This window comes from Sus scrofa, chromosome 14 (assembly GCF_054392235.1).
Source record: "Sus scrofa isolate SSC_HxYL_T2T_F1_AM1 chromosome 14, Sscrofa_HxYL_maternal_Yorkshire_Landrace_v2.0, whole genome shotgun sequence".
Lineage (NCBI taxonomy): Eukaryota > Metazoa > Chordata > Mammalia > Artiodactyla > Suidae > Sus > Sus scrofa.
Window position 1 is genome coordinate 68,245,016 of NC_139396.1, and position 21,149 is coordinate 68,266,164.

Sequence of the window (21,149 nt, forward strand, 5' to 3'; positions counted from 1 at the left end):
AAATTATTCAAACATTGGGGTTTTTTCCAGGATGAAGAGACTCGGCACAGCCTTGAGTGCATCCAGGCCAATCAGATCTTTCCCAGGAAACAGCTGATCCGGGAGGATGAGAATCTTCAGGTAATGTCAGTCAGTCTATTTTTGTGTGTGGAATGAGTATTAAGCATTATAGTAACAATGTAGCAGAGCTAATGGATTGAGGTGAGACACTATAAAATGTATTTTTTTCCTAAACCATATGCATGATAGAAATGTAAACTGAAAACATCTCTCCTTTTAGGTCAACTTTTTACTGAGAATTCGCTGTTTGAGATCATCTTCTCTGTGTCATTCCTTCAGTAGCCTAGAATATGATTTACTAGTTTTTATTTATCTTGTAGATCTAAACCATCCTCCTTAAGTCCCTTACCCTTTATGTACTGTTTTGAGTGACAGGTCAGGTGAATGGATATTAAACACTATTCGAAGACTTTGCTTTACTGCTTTTAGAACTCTGAAGGGTTTTTTCTTCCATTTTGTAGGTTCCTTTCCTTGAACTTCATGGAGAAAGCACAGAGTATGTGGGCCGTGCTGAGGATGCCATCATTGCCCTTTCTAATTACAGACTTCACATTAAGTTCAAGGAGTCTCTTGTTAACGTAAGTGATTGTCAACTGTTTTCCCACTAAAGGAAATGGAGAAAGTAAAAAAAACTTGTTAATGTTCTCAAAAAGAGTGTTATATGGGGTTGGGTGTGAAAACATTGTGTGCTCTGCTTTTCTCTCACTGAATTTAGCACTCAGAGGACACTAGGTTAGCTAGCAACCCTTATGCTTTGACCACTACATGTTGTTATTTAAGGTGTCCATTGTTTTGTAACACTGTATGTTTTACAGTAGGTAATGCTATATCATTAAGCTCTGTAAGGGTGCAAATGCTGTGTAGGCTTTTATTCATTGTTTTGGTGGAGGAGGGGGTGGCTGCACCTGTGGCAGTTCTTGGGCCAGATATCCAGCCTGCACAATAGTTGCAGCTTGTGCCACAGCTGCACCAGTATTGGATCCTTAACCCACTGCATCACATAGGAACTTCTATTCTTCAGTCTTTCATAATTTACTGATTGCCTCAGTTGAAGAAAATGTCCTGGACCTTAATGTCAAATGATGGATGAGAGATACTTTGAGCTGAGAACACTTCCAGTATAGGATGCACTTACTCTAATGGCTGCATAGTGGTAAAAGTACAATGTTTATTTGCATAATGGAGACAATACATTGCTGAAAAGAGGGAAGGCTCTCAATTCTCAAGAGTGCATTTATCATTTTCAGTTAATGAGGATATCCTCAGCGAACTGGTTCTTCGAGTATGCTGCCATCAATAATAGTTTAATTAATGGGAGTTCCCATTATGGCTCAGCAGTTAAGAACTCAACTAGTATCCATGAGGAACTGGGTTTGATCCCTGGGTTAAGGATCTGGTGTTGCCATGAGCTGCAGTTAAGGTCACAGATGTGACTCAAATCTGGCATGGCTGTGGCATAGGCCAGTGGCTACAGCTCTGATTTGACCCCTAGCCTGGAAACTTCCATGTGCCACCAGTGTTGCCCTAAAAAGACCAAAAAAAAAAAAAAAAAAAAAAAATAGGTTTACAAATAATAGCTTTTCACCACAAGGATGTGAAAGTTCATGTACTTCAATCAAATGAATGTCTTCTGCCTTCCTCACTGGACAGTATTATGGCTTTTTGCACTTTGGTTCTAGCACAAAGAAGTGTATTATGACGTCTTATAAAAGCTCAGGATTATACTTTCATTCAGATTGTGTGTTGTAAGGTTCATTTTGGGATTCTTAGAAAAATTTTATTTTACTCAGAGGTCCATAATTTACCCAGTTCCTTCTTCACATTTTTCCCTTGTCAAGACTCAAATGGCTGACATTTTCTCTGTGATTTGCATTTATTATATTAGTGTTTATTATTATTCTTTGTAGTTAAGCACATTTACTTAACTAGGAGTCATTGTGGCCTGAGTTCCTTCTGGCTTCTAGATTTGGGCTTTGATCTATTTTGATAGCTATTTTGTTTGTTTCTAATCAGCTAAAAAAACCATACTTGATTCATCAAGGAAAAGAGGCATGTGCTTTCATACAATATAGCACTGTGCTCAGAAGGGTCCATTTGGAATTTGGTGACCATGATAGGGGACAGGATGGAATCTCCTGTAACATCCCAGCAACCAGACTAGCTACTCTGGAGATAATGATAATTAGTAGAAATAATTATTAGTAGAATATCCTAATTTAATTTTGTGTTTAAATATCTAGAATTGCTGAAATTAAATTGCATATGGAGATAATATCATTGCATTTTTTCCATATATTCCTCTGTTGCTCAGCTTTTTGGTTATGGCCAAATATTTCAGAGACTATTAGAGATCTATTTGGGAATAAGGTCTGTTGGAGAGAAACCATGGATTTGATCATGGCATTCATTGGCCTAAAGTCCTTCAGTGTTTCTTTACTTCGAAGATGAAGTTACTTGGCGTGGTGTCAGGCTAACTGGTGTGATCCTTGGTCCCAGACAGCTTTTCTGTCTTATTGTCTCCCTTATTTCCTTCCTCTCCCCTTTGAATTAGTAAGACCACCCTCCTTGTACTCTCATCCATACCTCACATGTCTGAGTTCTCTCTTCTTCTGCCCAGGGCAGGTTCTTTTCATCTGTCAGGACCCAGTTCAGGTTTTAAATTCTTCTCTGAAGCCTTTCTCATCCTAGTTCCCTCCTTGATGGTTGATTACACTCCCCTCTGCCTTTTTCTGTGTCTTAAACACACCTTTACAACATTTACCAGATATGCTGTAATTTTTTGTTTATTCATCTTTTTGTCTTCAGAATACAGTATGTCTCCTTGTGCAATGGGTGTTCAATAAATATTAAATAAATTGAAGTAAATATGGGTTTGAAATTGATATTAGGCCATTTAAAAACCCTTTTGGGTTTAAAGCTCATTTTAAAACATACTTCTGTATAAGTAGGCATGAGTCATTTTTGTCTCTAACAGTAGGTGTATAAATTTTGTTTACTGGAATTGTTGGTCCTCCATTGTGATGGAGATATAGTGCTTTTTTTTTTTTTTTTTTTTTTTGGTCTTTCGTCTTCTTAGGGCCACACCTGTGGCGTATGGCGGATCCCAGGCTAGGGGTCCAGTCAGAGCTGTAGCTGCCAGCTTGTGCTACAGCCACAGCAATGCCAGATTTGAGCCACGTCTGTGACCTACGCCACAGCTTCGGCAATGCCAGATCCTTAACCTGCTGAGCGAGGCTAAGGATCAGATCTGCAACCTCATGGTTCCTAGTCGATTCGTTTCCGCTGCCACTGCACCATGATGGGAACTTCCCCTTACTTACTTTTGAGCCAGTTTTTCACCTTAAAGTGTTTTCCAGTTAGCACTATAACCCCTGAGGCATAGTGCCTACCTGTTAACTTAAAAAGCCCAAGATAACGGCTTTGCTCAGAAAAGTAGTTAAGCAAAAGTATTTTGGCAATGCAGTGACTTTAAACATTTCAGAAATGAGAGCCAAATTTCCCGTTGTGGCTCAGTGGTTAATGAATCCAAGTAGGAACGATGAGGTTGTGGGTTCCATCCCTGGCCTTGCTCAGTGGGTTGGGGATCTGGCGTTGCTGTGAGATGTGGTTGTAGGTCACAGATGAGGCTCGGATCCCATGTTGCTGTGGCTGTGGCGTAGGCCGGTGGCTACAGCTCCGATTAGACCCCTAGCCTGGGAACCTCCATATGCCGTGGGAGCGGCCCAAGAAATGGCAAAAAGACAAAATAAATAAAAATAAAAGGGCTAAAAAAAAGAAAAAAAAAGTGAGAGCCTAGGATTTCTCCATACAAATAAATTCATTGCATCACAATTAGTGCTAAGGTTCCTATAACCAGTGGTTACTCTAGGAAACAATGGCTCTTCCTACACTAGGTCCTGGATGGAGACTAGAGAGTTGGTTGTGTTGTCCCTCCCTCTTTTCCTCCCTCAGCAGATAAATATTTCTATAAAATATGTGAAATTAAGAAACCTCCTTTAAAGGTTATTGTATTTATATAGTATATATATAAAATGAAGTAGTAATATAACTATAATATATAATAGATATATATTATAAAGCATATCAACCATCAAAGCCCAAATGTGCCAGGAACTCTTGTATGCTTTTATTTATTTATTTATTTATTTATTTTTTGTCTTTTTTGCCATTTCTTGGGCCCCTCCCTTGGCATATGGAGGTTCCCAGGCTAGGGGGTCCAGTCAGAGCTATTGCTGCTGGCCTACACCAGAGCCACAGCAATGTAGGCTCCGAGCCTCGTCTGCTCTTGTATGCTTTTAAATCAACACATTTAGCACTTTAGAAAACTGACTTACTATCAAGCTTTAAATAGCTACCTGATACCATATAGTCTCTTTTAATTTCACAGCACATTGAGATACACCATTACTTTAATGCACACACATTCACCGGATATCAAGTTTCCAATTTCTAGGGTAAAGAATCTCTGTAGTACAGTTCATTTGTGGCATTTATGGTATGAATTGCTCCCATTCTGTGCTTTTCCCAAACTATATTTTTACATATGTAAATGTATATTTCTTTGCTCAGCTAATTTATATACAAGTAAAGTGTTCAAATTGATGGAGTTCATGAAAATTTGAAACAATTTTTGTTGTGTAATTCAATAGACTGCCTCTCAATCTGCTGCTTCTGAAATCCTAGTAAGTAGCATGAGGATCCTAGGCGGTTGTTGCATCTCTGCTTGGAACAAACTGGTTTTGAGTGTCAGATGCTCACCTTGCAAATCAGCAAAGTGTGTTCTTTCTGCATGAGTCCCTTCCCTCATATTAGACAAGGTTCTAGTGGTACCCTGTATGAGAACAATTTGTGGGGTGGAGATAAAGCACCTCAGATTAATAAACACAAGCATATGGAATTGTGATTTTCAAAAAACGTAAACTGAATTTCAACCAGAAATAATTTGTAAAATCAATATTAGTACTTAAAAGAACATTAAAACTTCTGTTTCCAGATTAGTCTGTTTATGCTTCCTAGGAATGAATTAGAAGTATAATTGGAAAGCATCCTTAGCATTTTCCCACATTTTCTCCATTGACTAACTGTTGTGTATGAAAAATCTTTATTCCCCAAGCATCAAAAGGAGGTTATTGTTAACAGTTACTGCACTTCAGCCTTAGCATTCTAAATCAGAAGAGGCCTCTGAAATCAATATTTGGAAGGGTATCTTGTAAATAAATACCAAAGGTGAGCAATAAAGACTTTGGTGTTTTTTTTTTTTTTTTTTTTTTTTTTTAGGGCCGCACTTGCAGCATAGGGAGGTTCCCAGACTAGGGGTCAAATTGGAGCTACAGCTGCCAGCCTACACTGCAGCCACAGCGACGCCAGATGAGCCACATCTGTGACCTACACCACAGCTCACGGTAACATCATATCCTTAACCCCCTGAGGGAGGCCAGGGATCGAATCCAAAACCTCATGGTTACTAGTTGGATTCGTTTCCACTGTGCCACAACAGGAACTCCAAGAATTTGGGTATTTAACCTGTGACAGTCTTCTCTTTCTGACTAGTTTTTACTTATTTATTTTCTTTATTTTCTTCTTTTTAAAAAAGGGCTGCACCTGTGGTATATGGAAGTTGCCAGACTAGGGGTTGCTTTGGAGCTGCAGCTGCTGACCTCTGTCATAACCACAGCAACTCAGAATCTGAGCTGCGTCTGTGACCTGTGCCACAGCTCACAGCAGTGCTGAATTCCCAACCCCCTGAGTGAGGCCAGGGATCAAACCCGCATCCTGATGAATACTAGTTGGGTTTGTAACCCAGTGAGCCACAATGGGAACTCCTTCCTTCTGACTAGATTTTAAATCATAAGAGTTATAGCCCAGATTTTCCGTAGTGTATTACATATTATTAATTAAGACTTACTGCTTGTTTCATTTTTACTCTTTTACTGCCATTTTGAGTTCAAATGTGTATGCAAGATTAGTACTTCGCATTCATGCTACAGAAAGGGCATTTGTTTTTAAAAAGTAGACATCCCACTTTTAAGTTCTGATACTTAAAAATAATGCACATTTGCATGCATATACACTCCACCCACCCTCCTAGAATGAACTTTGGTAAATATAGAAGGATATGCTGACATAAAATTCCCTCTGGAATGAGACGGTACTATGGATCTTTAATACTTGAGCATGTCTATTAAATTTTTAAATTGCTGCTCTTCTGCTTTTTTGGATTGATGCTCTTATGAGTTGTGGTGTATATGAGGTCACTTTTGACCTTTTGAGGAATTAACAGCACTGAGTGTGTTTGATGTATTTTGAGCATGAGTTTGGATTTTTCATGAGGAAAAAGCACTGTAAAGAGAAACTTGCCTGGCAAGTAGAAAGGTAGAGGAGAAAGGGGCAGAAAGAAAAGGGGTTTGCTACCAAACAGTGAATTAGTGGGTTAGAGAGGATTTGAATGTGACTTTTGATTTCTTCCTATTCTTTCATAGATAGAATTGCCTGTAAGGAATCTTAGTTACCTTGTTACCTTATTACCCTAAATTAATCTTAGTTACCTTAATCTTTACCTCTTGAAGATTCCTCATGAAGAGGCTACTTAACTGTGAAAGAAAAACTAAAATTGAGGTCATACAGAAGGGAAGGACAGTCTTAAAGGAAGAAAGAAAGGAGTGTCATATATAATTGATGGAGCCTGGGCTAGAGGGCAGACATGGATTCTGGTCCTGACTTTGCCACCAGCTTTAGTGTATTGGCTTAACCTTCCTGGGTTATAAAATGGTCTGGCTCTTGAATCTGTAATCCCTTGCTTATGAAGTTGACTGTTGGATATGTCTAGTTACAGAAATGGTAAGAGGTCTTCCTTAATATGTGACGAAAGTTTAGGAGCCTAAATCAGTGAAGTCGCCTTTAAAAGATACAGAACCTTACTATGTTTTGGTTAGATGTACAAAGAGGAAAAGGTGGCCAGCTCTGCCTTTTGAGAAGAACAGGCAATCTGGGGGGGAAACATTGAAGAGTTACATTGAGGTGAAAGGGGAAGAAAAAGGGGAGATATTTATTTAATATAAAATCAGGTATTTCTCTTTTATGTCCTTGTTCTTGCTGCATACTAAACTTCCCTGCATGTGGCAGTCTGCATGATTATTAAAATCTGCTGCTTTCTGTATCTATGACTTGAGTACACATGGTTGTTTCTGGTGACTTGCTAGTATCTGTAAACTAGCATCCAGTATTTTTATCTTTCCTTCAGTGTTAAAATACATGAAAATTTCTATATTGAAAGCATTTAGGTAGTAAATGTTTTGGGTGCTCTGAGGTGTTGCAAATTTGTGTTTTGGAAGTCTGCACATAGGCTCTTGTGCTCTAGTCCAAAGCAGGAATGTAAAACTTACCTGTTCTCAGTAGCAAAATAGCACAGGCTGGTCCACTCCCTTTAGCAGTCGCTAATAGCTTTACTTGGTTTGCAGGTTTTCTAGAAAAGGTGATTTCAGGGGACCAGGGATGCAGATGACTGCTGGGAGAGAACGTGGATTTGTAAAGCTCACTTTCATTCCATCCCAGGCTCTTCCCTTTTCCCTGTGCCTAGAACTAGCTTCCTAAATTGTGACCATCCGAGGTTCAGAAAGTAGAGGCTGGTGGCATGTAGGAAAGTTGGAAGATTGTCCAGGGAAATCAGGAGGCAGGCAAAATTTTAGTTGATAAAATTTTAGAAGACTGAGGTTAGAATGTAGGCTTCCCTGTTAATTACCAGTCTGGCAGCTTTTGTGTGGGTGTGTGGAGAGAGGACAAGGGTGTAGGCTTAAAACCAAAACAGCACAAAACCCAGCATGACTCTTTTTCAGGCTACCCAGAGGACTGGCCTGAGAACAGATGAGTGTCCTCTTCTGATCCTTTAATCTCCTATTACTCCTTTATAATATATCCTTATTGATATATATATATATATTTTTTTTCCTTCTTAGATGTATAGATCTTGAAATAATTTTTAGGTGCATCAACTCCAGTTTCTCATAGCACCTTGTGCTTAAGGACTTAAAAACAGAGGGCTAAAGCTCCTTTTTTCCCCCTTAGAACACAGATAAGAATTTGTAGTCTTTCTCTTACTCCTGGTCCTATTATAAGGGAATTTTGTAGATTAATCAAAAAGGCTCTCATCCTGAGGTACAAAACTCCCAGCAATTATCTGAGGGAGTAATATTATTTTGTCTTCTTCTCTTTTTTTTATTTTCCCACTGTATTCTCTTTTTTTAATCCCTGTCCTAGTTTTAGGTTGTCTAAGACATCTAGCATTGGGCTTCTTTTTGACCCCCTGCATCCTTGTTCTGAGAGTTCTCAGCTGACTGGCAACTGCTTGTGGGGTCAGGGTTTCCCAGAAGCCTCTTTTTTGAAACTGACTCAGCTGGCAGGAGGGCCACCTTGTGCAGGCAGCACTTTTGTTTCTGTATGTACTGTGGGAGACTGCCTCCTCTTCCTTATGCAAAAACATAGATTGTTGGAATGCTACTTGCAACTCCCATAGCCACATTTTGGCTGGGCACGATACAGGGTGTAGGACAATGGTCTACCCCTTTTCTAATGAGTGAGAGTATCCACTATTATTTTTTCCAGGCTTTCTTTAGAAGTCTTGGAAATGCTTTTTGGAGCCAGGGGTTGAGATGAGTTGAGGGACAGAAGGAAGGTGTCTGATAACAACCTGAAGATTTGTCACCCTATTAAGATGCTTTCCCTCCTATCTGGCTGCCTTCCCGGTTTCCCTCTCCGCTGTTGTACTTAGTTCTGTGTTCAGTAGTCTGCTGACCAGATTGGCAGGGAGAGAACCATCCCAGTCACTCATACCTTGAGCCCCACTTGGCAAACATGGCTCCTCAGCTTGTCTTTTGAAACAAGTTAGACCTAGCTAATTAGCCCTCTGGGGGCACTGGTTCCCTCCTTGATAGCTGTGGGTTTATTCTACTGAGCAGAGAGCCTGATCAGCAGCTCTCTCCACTGTCTTGTCTTTCTGTGCAACCTGCAGGCAGTTTAGACCCCCAGTCTTTTCAGGATGCTTCTTTACTGACACAAAGCCACAACGTGCTTTGTCATTTGGGGAAAGTACAGTCTCAATAGCACCTTGATTTATAGTTCTTTTCTATAAACAAGACAGGATAACCATTCTTGTTCCCTTTACTTTCTGTGTCATCACAAATCACAGCTAGCAGGAGCATCATAAAGTAGTACTTTAGACATGAGCTTGTGGGTACGACACTAAAGAGATGATGTGTTTCCCTCTTCTTCCAGACGTGATGCCTCTTCTTCGTTTGTTGTCTTTGTGCCATGACATGACTTGAGGCTATTGATTGGAGATTGAGAAAGGGAAACCCTAAATCACCCAGAAAGTTAGTGATGCAGACGAATATGCAGTTTGGTGCTTCTTTTTCTTGTAGAGCTTTCTAATCACTCTTACTGGACACATTGAAGAATTGCAGGGTCAGTGCCTTTTTGACTGAGGGAACTTCATCTTTTTTTAATTGCAGGTTCCATTGCAGCTTATAGAAAGTGTTGAATGCCGAGATATATTTCAGCTTCATTTGACTTGCAAAGACTGCAAAGTTATCAGGTATGTAGTGTGTTTATACTCTTGTTTAATGTGGAAAATACTTTTTAAAGGATGAGTTCATGATTTGATAGCAGGAAAACAGCTTTTGATGGTCAGCATAGTTGGGAATATTTTCTGAATAGTTAATCCCTGAAATATTTTATCTTTATGCTACTTTGCTATTTGAAAGGTATTTTTCATTTGGATTTAATTTTAAATTTACAAAAAAGTGCAAAAATAAAAATAGTAAAAAGCACTAGTATTGTGAACATTGTACCACATTTGCTTTATTGTTTGCAGGGTGTGTGTGTGTGTGTGTGTGTGTGTGTGTTAATATGTGAAATTGTTTTTCTGAGTGATTTGGAAGTAGGTTATATAATCATGGCTCTTTGCCCCAGAATACTTTAGTATGCTTTCCTAAGAATAGGGATATTTTCTTACATAACCATGATATCATTGTCACCTTCACAATTTTATACTCATAATGCTACTGATAATCATAATCCAATCTACTATCCATGTTCCAATTTTGTTGGTTGACCTAAAAATGCCCTTTGTAACATCTCACCTCATTGAGAACAAGATCCCGTCAAGGTCACATAGTTATATTTATTTACCATGATTCTCTAGCTGCCTTTAATCTGGAACATTTTCTATCACCTTTCTATGTGTTTTGACATTCACAATTTTGAAGAAAAAAATATTTTATTATAACAGTGTTTCCTATTTTATGTCCATTGTTTCCTCATGATTAAATTGAGGTGTTGTGCATTCTTAGTGGGAGTACTGTATATATGAGTTGTGTCCTTCTTAGGATATTGTATTACAACTGGAGACAGTGTCCATCTCTTCCTTATTGGTGATGTTAATTTTGATCACTCTTGTCGAGGAGTCACCAGTTTTGTGTGTCATTTCTATATTTTCTCTCTTGCAATTAATAAACAGTCTGGGAGGCACTTTTAAGATGCTACAATGTATTGCTTCTCATCAGATTTCTCCAATATTGACTTTATCTGATCTCATCTTTACTATAATGGATGAAAAGTGCTGCCTAAAATGTATTTTAAACTTAGTAGCTCTAGCAGTTTTTAATTCCCCAAGTGTTTGCTTTGTTTATTTGACCTATTCTAGAGTACCAGTAACCATGGTGTCTGGGCACATTGATGAGCCATACTGATTGGGACAAGGTTTTAAGATAAATATTTAAGTTGCTTTTTAGCTGTTGAGATTTGGCTCGCTTTTGATAGATACTGGTTATATCAGTTTAAAAAGCTTACTTATTAATTATTCAATTTTTGCATTTGAAAAGATAGAGTATTTTTTACACTAATTATTTTAACTGAGTTAGATATATGGAAAATTGCACTTGATAATAGAATTAATTAGTTCTCTACATGGTTTTAGCTGAAAATTTCAGTGTATCTTATTTTTGATCTGAAGTTGCTGATTTATTCTAATTGCATAAGATAAATTTTGAAATTATTCCCCAATTGGCCAAAAGTAGTACTGTGCTCCATTTCTGACCTTGGCATAATATGTTATACCAAGAAAAAAACAACTTCTTTAAACATACATATATATATATGTATATTTTAATTTAATTAATTTATTTATTTATTGGGGGGGTCTTTTTAGGACCGCACTCACGGCATATGGAGGTTCCCAAGCTAGGAGTCAAATTGGAACTGTAGCTTCTGGCTTACGCAACAGCCCAGCAACCCGGGATCCAAGTCGTGTCTGTGACCTACACCACAGCTCACAGCAATGCCGGATGCTTAAACCACTTGAGCAAGGCCAGGGATCGAACCTGCATCCTCATGGATACTAGTCGGGTTTGTTAACCACTGACAGGAACTCCCATATTTTTTGAGAAGGCCCACTGTTAAGCTTTGGTGGAGGAAGTAGAATAAAACCCCATTCCTGGAAGAGAATAACTGCCATTTTTCTGTATTAGTTGTCATTCATCAAACTCAGAAGAGATTTTGTTAGTTTTAAAAAAATTTTTCCATATGTCCTGCCTTCTTTTTTGACATTTCGCACCATTGGCTAAAATTTGGGGGGCATGTTGTTATTATATATCATGAATAGGCCACCTGTAATGCTCTTTTGACTGTAGTTATCACCTCACTGTGAGTAAGCACTCTTGAAATGGTGGCATCCTTTAGGTTTCATTGTTCAATTGTCTTTTGATTACATTTTTACTTGTTTGGCTTTACAAAGGTGTCAGTTCTCAACCTTTGAGCAGTGTCAAGAGTGGCTTAAGAGACTGAACAATGCAATCCGACCACCTGCTAAAATAGAAGATCTCTTCTCATTTGCATACCATGCTTGGTGTATGGAAGTCTACGCCAGTGAAAAAGAGCAACATGGGGACCTGTGCAGACCAGGTAGGCCTCTCTAAAATGTGCAAACAGCGGCTTTATTAAATTACTGCTTGAGGAGATACCCTTAATGTGAAATGGGACTCCTAGGTATTCAAGTATTTAAGTAATGTACTTTTTATGGAGCACCTAGCATGTGCCTATCGTTCTTGTAAGCTCAATAGAAGATGTTCCTGACTTTTAGGGGAAGGAAAAATCACTAGACTTGGCATCTCAATTTAGTGGGCCTGACTAAAAACAACTAGAATACGGTTTGATGGGTGTTACAGAAGCCCAGTGGAAGGAAGCCACAAGCGTTGTATACATGTTTGTGAAAACTTCAGCTTAGGAGGTGGCTCTTGAGTAGGCCTGGAAGGTTGAGTATGAGTTCACTGATTACAGAATGGGGAAAAGGACTTTAGACAGAGCAAGTAGCATGAATAAAGGTACAGATGTGTGAGGTTAGACCACAGAATAATGGATTACAATATGGCCTTTCTATCTTTGAATTTTCAAGTCATAGATTACCTTTTTTCCACCCCTTTCATCTCATAGATGATGAAACAGAGGTCGAGAGGCCAAGTGACTTTCCTCAGGACAAATAAAGAGGTTGAGCCTATATTGGAGCCCAGGCTTCCTGACTCCTCCTGAAATCCTTGTCACACTCACTTTCTTGCTCCCTTAAAAATGGCTTTGACTTAAGTTCATATTGTTTTTCTCTGTGTAGTTTCTATAAATCTTATGCTGCCATAAATAGAGCTTTGCTGGTCCAGCAGTGAATCTTGAATGTGTCCAGCTTGGAAGCAGCATCTTGAATTCCTAAACAGTGAAACATTGTGAGCTTCCTTCCAATAAAGTTTACTCTGGGGACTTTTTCCTTTATCCTCAATTTTCAGTCCTGAACCTTTAGTCTTAACAGTTCTGCTGTGGGTTATTTTAAATGCTAAAGGCTAATCTAGCTACTTTTGTATCATTTTGTTTCCTGGCTCCATTCCTGATTGAAGCTTTTTGGTTCATATATTTAATTAAAATATAGCAAACATTACACAGCATATTTTTAAAGATGCTTTAATACATACTTTTGTTGGACCCTCATGACCTTGTCAAACAGGCACGATAGGCTGGTGTTTCTATTTTGGGAGCCAAAGAAATGGAGACTCAAAGGTAAAGGTTTTTTGCCAAGTCTCACTGCTAGGCAGTGACAAAGCCAGGATTTAAACCCCATTCTCAGCTGTTGGGAGCTGACTGAGTGGGGTGCTGTGGATACAGAGATGGAAAACAGAGGTACCTGGCCCTTCTGGATCCTTAGGGAAAGTCAGGAATTCAAGCTTCCCACAAGCCTGATTGGCTGGTGGAACCCACAGTTGTTCACAGGAGTCATCCATGCCAACCTTGGAAGGTGATGAGAATGTGTCTAAACTGTTCCTCATTTCAGTCCCTCACCCATTGAATCTTTCTTTTTCCTTTTTTGTATGAGATACCACTGTTTTTTGCTTGTTTATAGCTCTTTTCAAGTTTTTTGAGTGTATAAAAAAGTAATATTTACGTACAATGAAATGCACAAATCTTACAAGCATATTTGCTGAATTTTTAACCATGAACATCTTATTTATTAGATTTTTAGTTTCTCCCATTTTCTAGGATAATGAAGTTAGCGACTGTATTTTGCTGTCTTAACATATGTTATTTGGGAACTTTGATTTGTTTAAGACTTTTAACTCCAAAAGGTGTTCACTAGTTTAGGGTTGCTAGTGTTTAGTTAAGGCTTGAATTTCTCCTTACCTGTTAACTCCCACAACCACTGAAAATTCAGACTGAAATTCCTCATCTCTTTAGATGATTCCTTATTTCCTTGATACTTTTAGTTTCTTTTAGGATTTGAGCCAACTCTTAGGATGTTCCTAAGATGTGTGCCGGGTCAGAATTTAACTCCTATCGATTAATTATAGATGGCTTTGTCCTGAGCTGAGATAACTTTGGTCCCCAGACCTTTCCCTTCTTAAAGATATCTGGTATTTTACCAGGACACACAGATATCCATAGTTTCCTGTCTTTTCATGGATTTGTGATGGATGGAAGCATTTGGGGTGTAAAATACTGATCTAGGAACTGGAAAACCTGAATTCAAATTTGTATATTGCCATTTAATTGAAAATATTCCTGGACAAGGCATTTATCCTCCCTGTACTTTAGTTTTTTTTGATCTTCAGAGTGGAATATTTTTGTTCTTCCTGCCCAAGCTGATGTGGGTATCTTGAAGATCAAATCTGTTAATGCTGGAGAGTTTAACTCATAAATGTTTCAGTGCCTTCTATGTGCCATGCTTGTGAACATTCATTTTGGAAATTATGAACATACAAGATGATGTCATTGTAACTGATTAGAACTTACTCTGAGTAAAGGTTGTATTTTGTTTCTTTTCAATATATATACCACACTGAATTTAACCTGGTACAACTCACATTCACTCTTATTGTACTTCAGTGACTTGGTTTGGGAGTGTGTATATGTACAGCTTTTGCCTTTTATGTATTTTCACTATGGAGTACAAAGGAAAACATTCTTAAAAAATACTGTGGTGGCATTTTGAAAGCAAGTCAACCTGGTTCTTCTGTCTCCACCCAATATTGTTGAGTGTTGGTGGCGGCTACAGCGTTACTCACCAATAATGAGCAGGCCAGACAACCACATTCTTACAAATCATCTTTCGGTGAGACAGCACTTGAGATATTTCAAAGTCATACTGTTGTATAATCTGCCTCAACACATGAGATCATAAGCATAGACTCTCATGGGTGGAAGTTCATTTAGTCTTTCAGAATTTAATGAAACCTTTTATGGATTCTTTTCTGCCTAGCCTGTTGAGAGCAGAATGTGTCAGAGAGGGGGAAAATGGGAAAATTACATCATTATCTTGTATTCATGTAAATCTTAGTTTCTGGCTGTTGACCCTGTCATAGTTAAGCCAACCATACTGTGGTCATAGCTCTTGGTCTTAATCTCCTTTGAAAGAAGTTTCTACATTGTTGTTGGAGTTATTGTTAAACTGTTGACTCTTTTATCTTTCTCTCAAACTCTTAAAAAGAATGGACTAAAGCTTAAAGCTTCTCTCCTGTATGCTCGGCGTCCTTCTCATTTTAGCTGATTTCTTGGTGATTGGTCTGTACTTAAGCATTAATTTGGAGGTCTGACTGATAACTGGGAAATTCAGTTACTAGTTTAGAGAGGTTCAGACCCACTTCTCCTGTGACATGCCCAGTAAACACATCTTGCTTAACCATGAAGAGCATATGACTCTGGGTCTTATACTGTTGTGCAGCTGCCTGTTTAGTATAAAGTAAAGGCCCTTGCCACAGAGTCTGTTTTGTGAGTTTGAATGCAGTCCAGTAAATATACATCTAGATGACTGCACTGGGACCTTTGTTCATAGAAAAGAATGATTCTTCTCTGTATTTGAAAATCTGGGAGAGCTACTTCTCACCTTCTTTGGTACTATCTTTCTTCACATCCTGGTTAAGGGCCTGGCTCTTCAATCTGAGGCCTTTAAGCTGTATATAACTGAAGGCTTGAATACTCAGAACAACCCAGTGAGCTGGACTTTTGGGGGCAGAATTATTTTAGATTGCTGATTGACACTGTGGTTATGATAGAGCGACTTATTTCTTTAGAGCTTTCATTCCCATTGAAATAAGAATTGCTGGACTGTGTTTGTATTTGTAGTATAAGAATCACAATGTTGGAGTTCCCACTGTAGCTCAATAGGTTAAGGATCTGACATTGTCTGTGAGGATGTGGGTTCCATCCCTGGCCTTACTCAGTGGGTTAAGAATCTGGTGTTGCCACAAGCTGCTGTATAGGTTGGAGATGCAACTTGCATCTGGTGTTGCTCTGGCGTAGGCCACAGTTACGGCTTCAATTTGACCCCTGGCCCAGGAACTTCCATATGCTTCAGGTGTGGCAGTAGAAAGAAGAAAAAGCAAAAGAAATACAGTGTTAGAAGGGAACAAATCCTCATTTAGGGTTGGGGGAGGCACACAGGAAGGACTGAAAAGGAAACATAAAGCCAAACAAAACTTATGACCCTAATATTTAAAATAAAGTGAGATACTACAGCATATCTAATATTGAATCAGTGGAGACATGAGAATTCCGAAAGGAGAATTTCTTAAGGAAATCTAGCAATATATGTCCTTGGTATGCACTTTTCTGCAGAATAAACACAAGTGAACTTCTAACATATTTTGGCAAAAGCCAGCTGAATTTCTCATGTATGTTAAGACCTAATGCTAAATTTGTTTTCTTATTGGCCACGTCTGTGGCTTGCAGAAGTTCCCAGGTCAGGGATTGAACCTGTACCACAGCAGTGGCAATGCCAGATCCTTAACCTGATGCATCACGAAAGAATTCTGAGCTGCTAATTTTTTTTCAAGCAGTGGTTTTCAAATTGGAGGTTGTGATCCATCAGTGGGTCATAAAATCAAAGTTTTAAAAAATGGAATATGAAATGAAACATTTAGAATAGAAAATATCTGGAGTTCTCGTCGTGGCTCAGTGGAAACGAATCTGACTAGCATCCATGAGGACGCAGGTTCAATCCCTGGCCTCACTCAGTGGGTTAAGGATCTGGCATTGCCATGAGCCATGGTGCAGATTGCAGACGTGGCTTGGATCCCTCATGGCTGTGATGTAGGCCAGCATCTATAGCTCCAATTCAACCCCCAGCCTGGGAAACTCCATGTGCTGCGGGTGCGGCCCTAAAAAGACCAAAAAAAAAAAAAAAAAAAGACTAGAAAACAACAATGTATCACACACTAGGGTGGGTATTGTTTTGTGAAACTCTTAAGATATAAAATGTTGAATTGTTGTGTAAAACATTCTTATTATGGATTGTGATGGTCAGTTTGAAAAGTGGTGAAGGTATCACTTGGGAGGACACAAAGATAATTAAAACTCACTCTACATAGTAAACTGCCCAAGGAGGAGGAGGTGAGAGGAGGCTATTATTTTGCCAGCGATTATTTTAAAACTATAGGCTCCTCTATAGGGTATCAATGTTTAAGATAGAGATTACTAATGTAAATGACCATTAATTTAAGTACCTTTACCTTTTGCAAAGACTTGGAGCTTGGAAGTTGTCATGGTTTTATAGCTTTTATATTGGGACTCCCTGTCTAGTATTCTTCTTTTTTGAACAACCGAGTATCAATTTATTAAAAAGGTTGACTTAAGCATCTGCAGTAGTGACTTCAACCTAGGCTCCTGGCTCAGTGCTGACAAAAATGATCTGCTGAACAGTCTCAGAAGGACTGTGTAGGTCAGTGAGTCGTTGGTGGATCTTTATCAGAAAACGATCCCAAATCTCAGAACTTTTACTACAAGGAGTTTTCCTTGTAGTTAGTCTTGGTCTTGGTAGGCATCTGAACCAGTCCTTTTACTTTTAGATTTGCCTTTGCTTTTGTGCCTCTGATCAGATCAGTACACACACCCTCCAAAAACTTCATGTTGTAGCTGGTGAGGGTGATTCTAATCTGGTGAATTGCCACTTCCAGCTCCATTGGGAGTCTTTCTGGTATCTTTAAAAGGCCTGGCTGTGGTACTGCTTCCTGATCTGCTTGCTCCTTGGAGAGAGCGGAGTGAACAGCGGTGAGTCAGGAGCAGGAGTGGTGACCTGCAGTGGTGACCTTGTATTCCTCAAAGAACCCTGTCTAATATTCTTTTTTCTTTTTTTTTTCCTTTTGTCTTTTCAGGGCTGCACCCACGGCATATGGAGGTTCCCAGGCTAGGGGTCTAATCGGAGCTGTTGCTGCTGGCCTATGCCAGAGCTACAGCAACACCAGAACCAAACCGAGTCTGCGACCTACACCACAGCTCATGGCAACGCCAGATCCTCAACCCACGGACCAAGGCCAGGGATTGAACCCACAACCTCATGGTTCCTAGTTGGATTCGTTTCTGCTGTGCCACGAATACCATTCTTGTTCGGTATTCTTGATGGATGCTATTTTTTGCAGTTTATAGACAGCTGAAACCCCAATTCAGATAGCTTTTCCTGTTTGGGAGATTGTATCACTTTTAAAAAATGGGGTAGATGCAGCTGATAATTGCTTCCTGTATCTCTGAACCTCATCTTTTTATAGCTCTCCTTCAGGAAACATATAATACCTAGTTTAAGCCTAGGAAAAGCAGTTTAAATGAGAAGTAGGTTTATAGAACTGTCCTTCATTCAGGTAATTGCTGTTTCCTATTCTGAAGCTGAGCCTCTCCCAGGGAGAGAAAAGTTTTAAACTTTGATCACCAGAGCAGTCTGTTTTGTGCTTTTATTTGTTGTTGTAGTTTCTCCCAAACTTCACCTGGATTTATTTTATAACCTATAATACTATATGTTGGAAGTATTACTTAATGGCTTTTTGTTGTTTATTTTTATAAAATTATTGCCCTAGCACTCTGTGTTTTCAAGGAAGGAAGTTATTTTAGATTTAATGACTTTTATGTCGGCTTCATTTCTGCCTTTGTTGCTCAGTGTCTTAAGGAAGAAGCAGCCAAATTCATTAAGGTAAATGTAAGTAGGTTATACTTGTTGGGGTATATGTTCTTAGAAATGCTCATAAGCACATTGGTTAATAGTATGGTGTTTCTTGAGATTCCTGGATACTGGCAGTTATAGTCCAATGATTTCTTTCTTTCTGGCCACACCTGTGGCACATGGAGGTTCCCAGGCTAGGGGTCTGATCAGAGCTGTAGCTGCTGGCCCACATCACAGCCACAGCAATGTGGGATCCAAGCTGCATCTGCAACCTACACCACAGCTCACGGCAACGCTGGATCCTTAAACCACTGAGCGAGGCCAGGGATCGAACCTTCGTCCTCATGTATGCTAGGCGGGTTTGTTAACCGCTGAGCCACGACGGGAACTCCAGTCCAGTGATTCTAGACTGCAATCTGTAATCTATAAGGCTCTGAAAATCAAAAGACTTTTTAAATTTTATTTGGTGGTTTGACCTGATCTGAGCCAACATGAAGCTATTTGTTGCTTTATTTTTCCCAATTAGGGTGAATTATCAGTGCATTTCACTATAAAAATGTTAGTGTTTTGTTAATGCTGTTGAGAGCATTACTAAGTATTATAATATATGCACCACCTTAAAATCCAGAAAACTCAAGTTCTGAAATCTGGTGCAAAGGGTTTCTGATGAGTAAGTGATTCTATTCTTGCTGAACTTGTTGATTTTATTTTTTATATATACCATTTGTTGGAGTGTAGAAATATGAAAGTAGCTAGTATAGTGACAAGAACATGGGTTTTGGGATCAGACAGATGTACAGTAACCTCAGTCTGTTTTGTCTCTCTTTTGTCCTCTGTACAATGAGGTAAATGATATTACCTTCAAGTTTGAGCATAGTGATTAGAGGTGATAACAGTTCCTTGATTGAAATTAGTTTTCCTCATTTCTTTGTATGGTCTTATTCTGGCAGAGAGTTTTTTTTTTTTTTTTTCCTTTTTAGGGTCACACCCTTGGCACATGGAAGTTCCCAGGCTAGGGATTGAATCAGAGCTGCAGCTGCTGACCTACACCACAGCCACAGCAACACCGATCCAAGCCACATCTGCGACCTGTGCTAAGCTTGCAGCAACACTGGATCCTTAACCCACTGATACGAGGCCAGGGATCAAAGCTGTGTCCTCATGGAGACTGATTGGGTTCTTAATCTGCTAAGCCATAATGGGAACTCCTGGCAGAGAGCTTTTAAACTAACTATGTTATTTATATAATACCCTATAAAAAGTAACTGGACAGGGTAGCTATGCTTTTATTCTGTTTTGCAAAATCATATTCATTTCTTCTTTTCTCCTGTCTGTCTTTGGTCCTAGGGGAGCACGTAACGTCAAGGTTTAAAAATGAAGTGGAGCGCATGGGTTTTGATATGAACAACGCCTGGAGGATTTCCAACATCAATGAGAAGTACAAGTGAGTTGGATTGGGTCCCTGTGGACTGTGGTGTTTCATGGCCACTACCTTTGCAGAAATTACAATTCTTGTGTGGCAGAACGTTCGAACTTAGACCTTTTCTTTCAAATGGAGTTTTATTTATTAAATCTAAATGGGGCGTTCCCATCGTGGCGCAGTGGTTAACGAATCCCACTAGGAACCGTGAGGGTGCGGGTTCCATCCCTGGCCTTGTGCCGTGGGTTAAGGATCCAGCGTTGCTGTGGCTGTGGTGTAGGCCGGTGGCTGCAGCTCCGATTGGACCCCTAGCCTGGGAACCTCCATATGCCGCGGGAGCGGCCCTAGAAAAGGCAAAAAAAAAATCTAAATGTATGATCTTTAGAGTGCTTCTTCAGCCTTCTGGTCTCCTTGTTGTCACTGGAGTGGAAAGACATCCATACTTAATAGAATCCTGGAACCTTCCTTTCTATCTCTTCCAGGCCTCTGTTCTTCCTGGCATGTGCATGTCTAGTTAATAATGTGCTTACCTGTAGGCAGGCAGTTTCTCTTTTTCTCGTCACCATTTAACATCACATTAGAGATAAGATCAGTGATCTCATAAACACTGTTAAAACAGTTAGGAGCTGGCTTTTGCTGTAATTTTATTCCAGTTCCTATGAAATAGGCATAAGTATTATTCTGTTCTTTGTTGATCTAAAACTAGTGTCACAGCTATGATCATTTAAACCATTGAATATTAATGTAACTGTTACTAAATATTTCCTATACCTTTTTACTTAAAAGGTATAAGAACTTTGGTGGGGATGGTCAGTTAACTACTGTGATTTTGGTGATCCAAATTTCTATGAAACAAAAGAAGATTGTCTAGGATTTTTAAATTAACAAATCCTTAAGTTTCCCTGCAGCAATTGGAGGTATTAATCACTCTGTTGTCCTTCCAGTTGTCTTAAATTGTGATAGCTATTTTCCTGGATTCTGGGTAGCCATCAAAAACATTTTGGTTTTCATTGGAAAAGCTATAGCTAATTAGTATACACTGCTGTTAAAAGGGATCTTGGCCAAGGAGTTCAGAACCTGAGGTGTTGTGAAGAATCAGGCGCTACAGACATATCAGACCTTTGCCTGTTTTCAGTGACGAGGCAAAGCAGAGAATAGAAGTGGAGAGAGGAAGGGGTACCTCAGGGAGTCTGAGGCTGCCATAGGCTTGGCTCACATGTA

General features: G+C 39.3%; 1 protein-coding gene and 1 pseudogene across 26 annotated transcripts in view; one reads left to right on the forward strand and one right to left on the reverse strand.

The window, feature by feature from the left end:
- Positions 1–21,149, forward strand: part of MTMR3 (myotubularin related protein 3) — a 147,926-nt gene that overhangs the window by 98,659 nt on the left and 28,118 nt on the right. For 16 of the 26 annotated variants that reach the window (XM_084993619.1, XM_084993614.1, XM_084993618.1 and 13 more), the window contains 5 exons: positions 31–120; positions 522–638; positions 9,564–9,646; positions 11,846–12,012; positions 19,856–19,952. In XM_084993619.1, coding sequence (XP_084849745.1) covers positions 31–120; positions 522–638; positions 9,564–9,646; positions 11,846–12,012; positions 19,856–19,952 — 554 coding nt within the window. Of the gene's footprint in view, positions 1–30; positions 121–521; positions 639–4,709; positions 4,743–9,563; positions 9,647–11,845; positions 12,013–19,855; positions 19,953–21,149 lie in introns of all 26 variants that reach the window. The other 10 variants (XM_084993611.1, XM_013983032.3, XM_013983035.3 and 7 more) reach the window with 1 other exon arrangement.
- On the reverse strand, positions 17,210–17,672 carry LOC110256676 (small ribosomal subunit protein uS10 pseudogene; annotated as a pseudogene).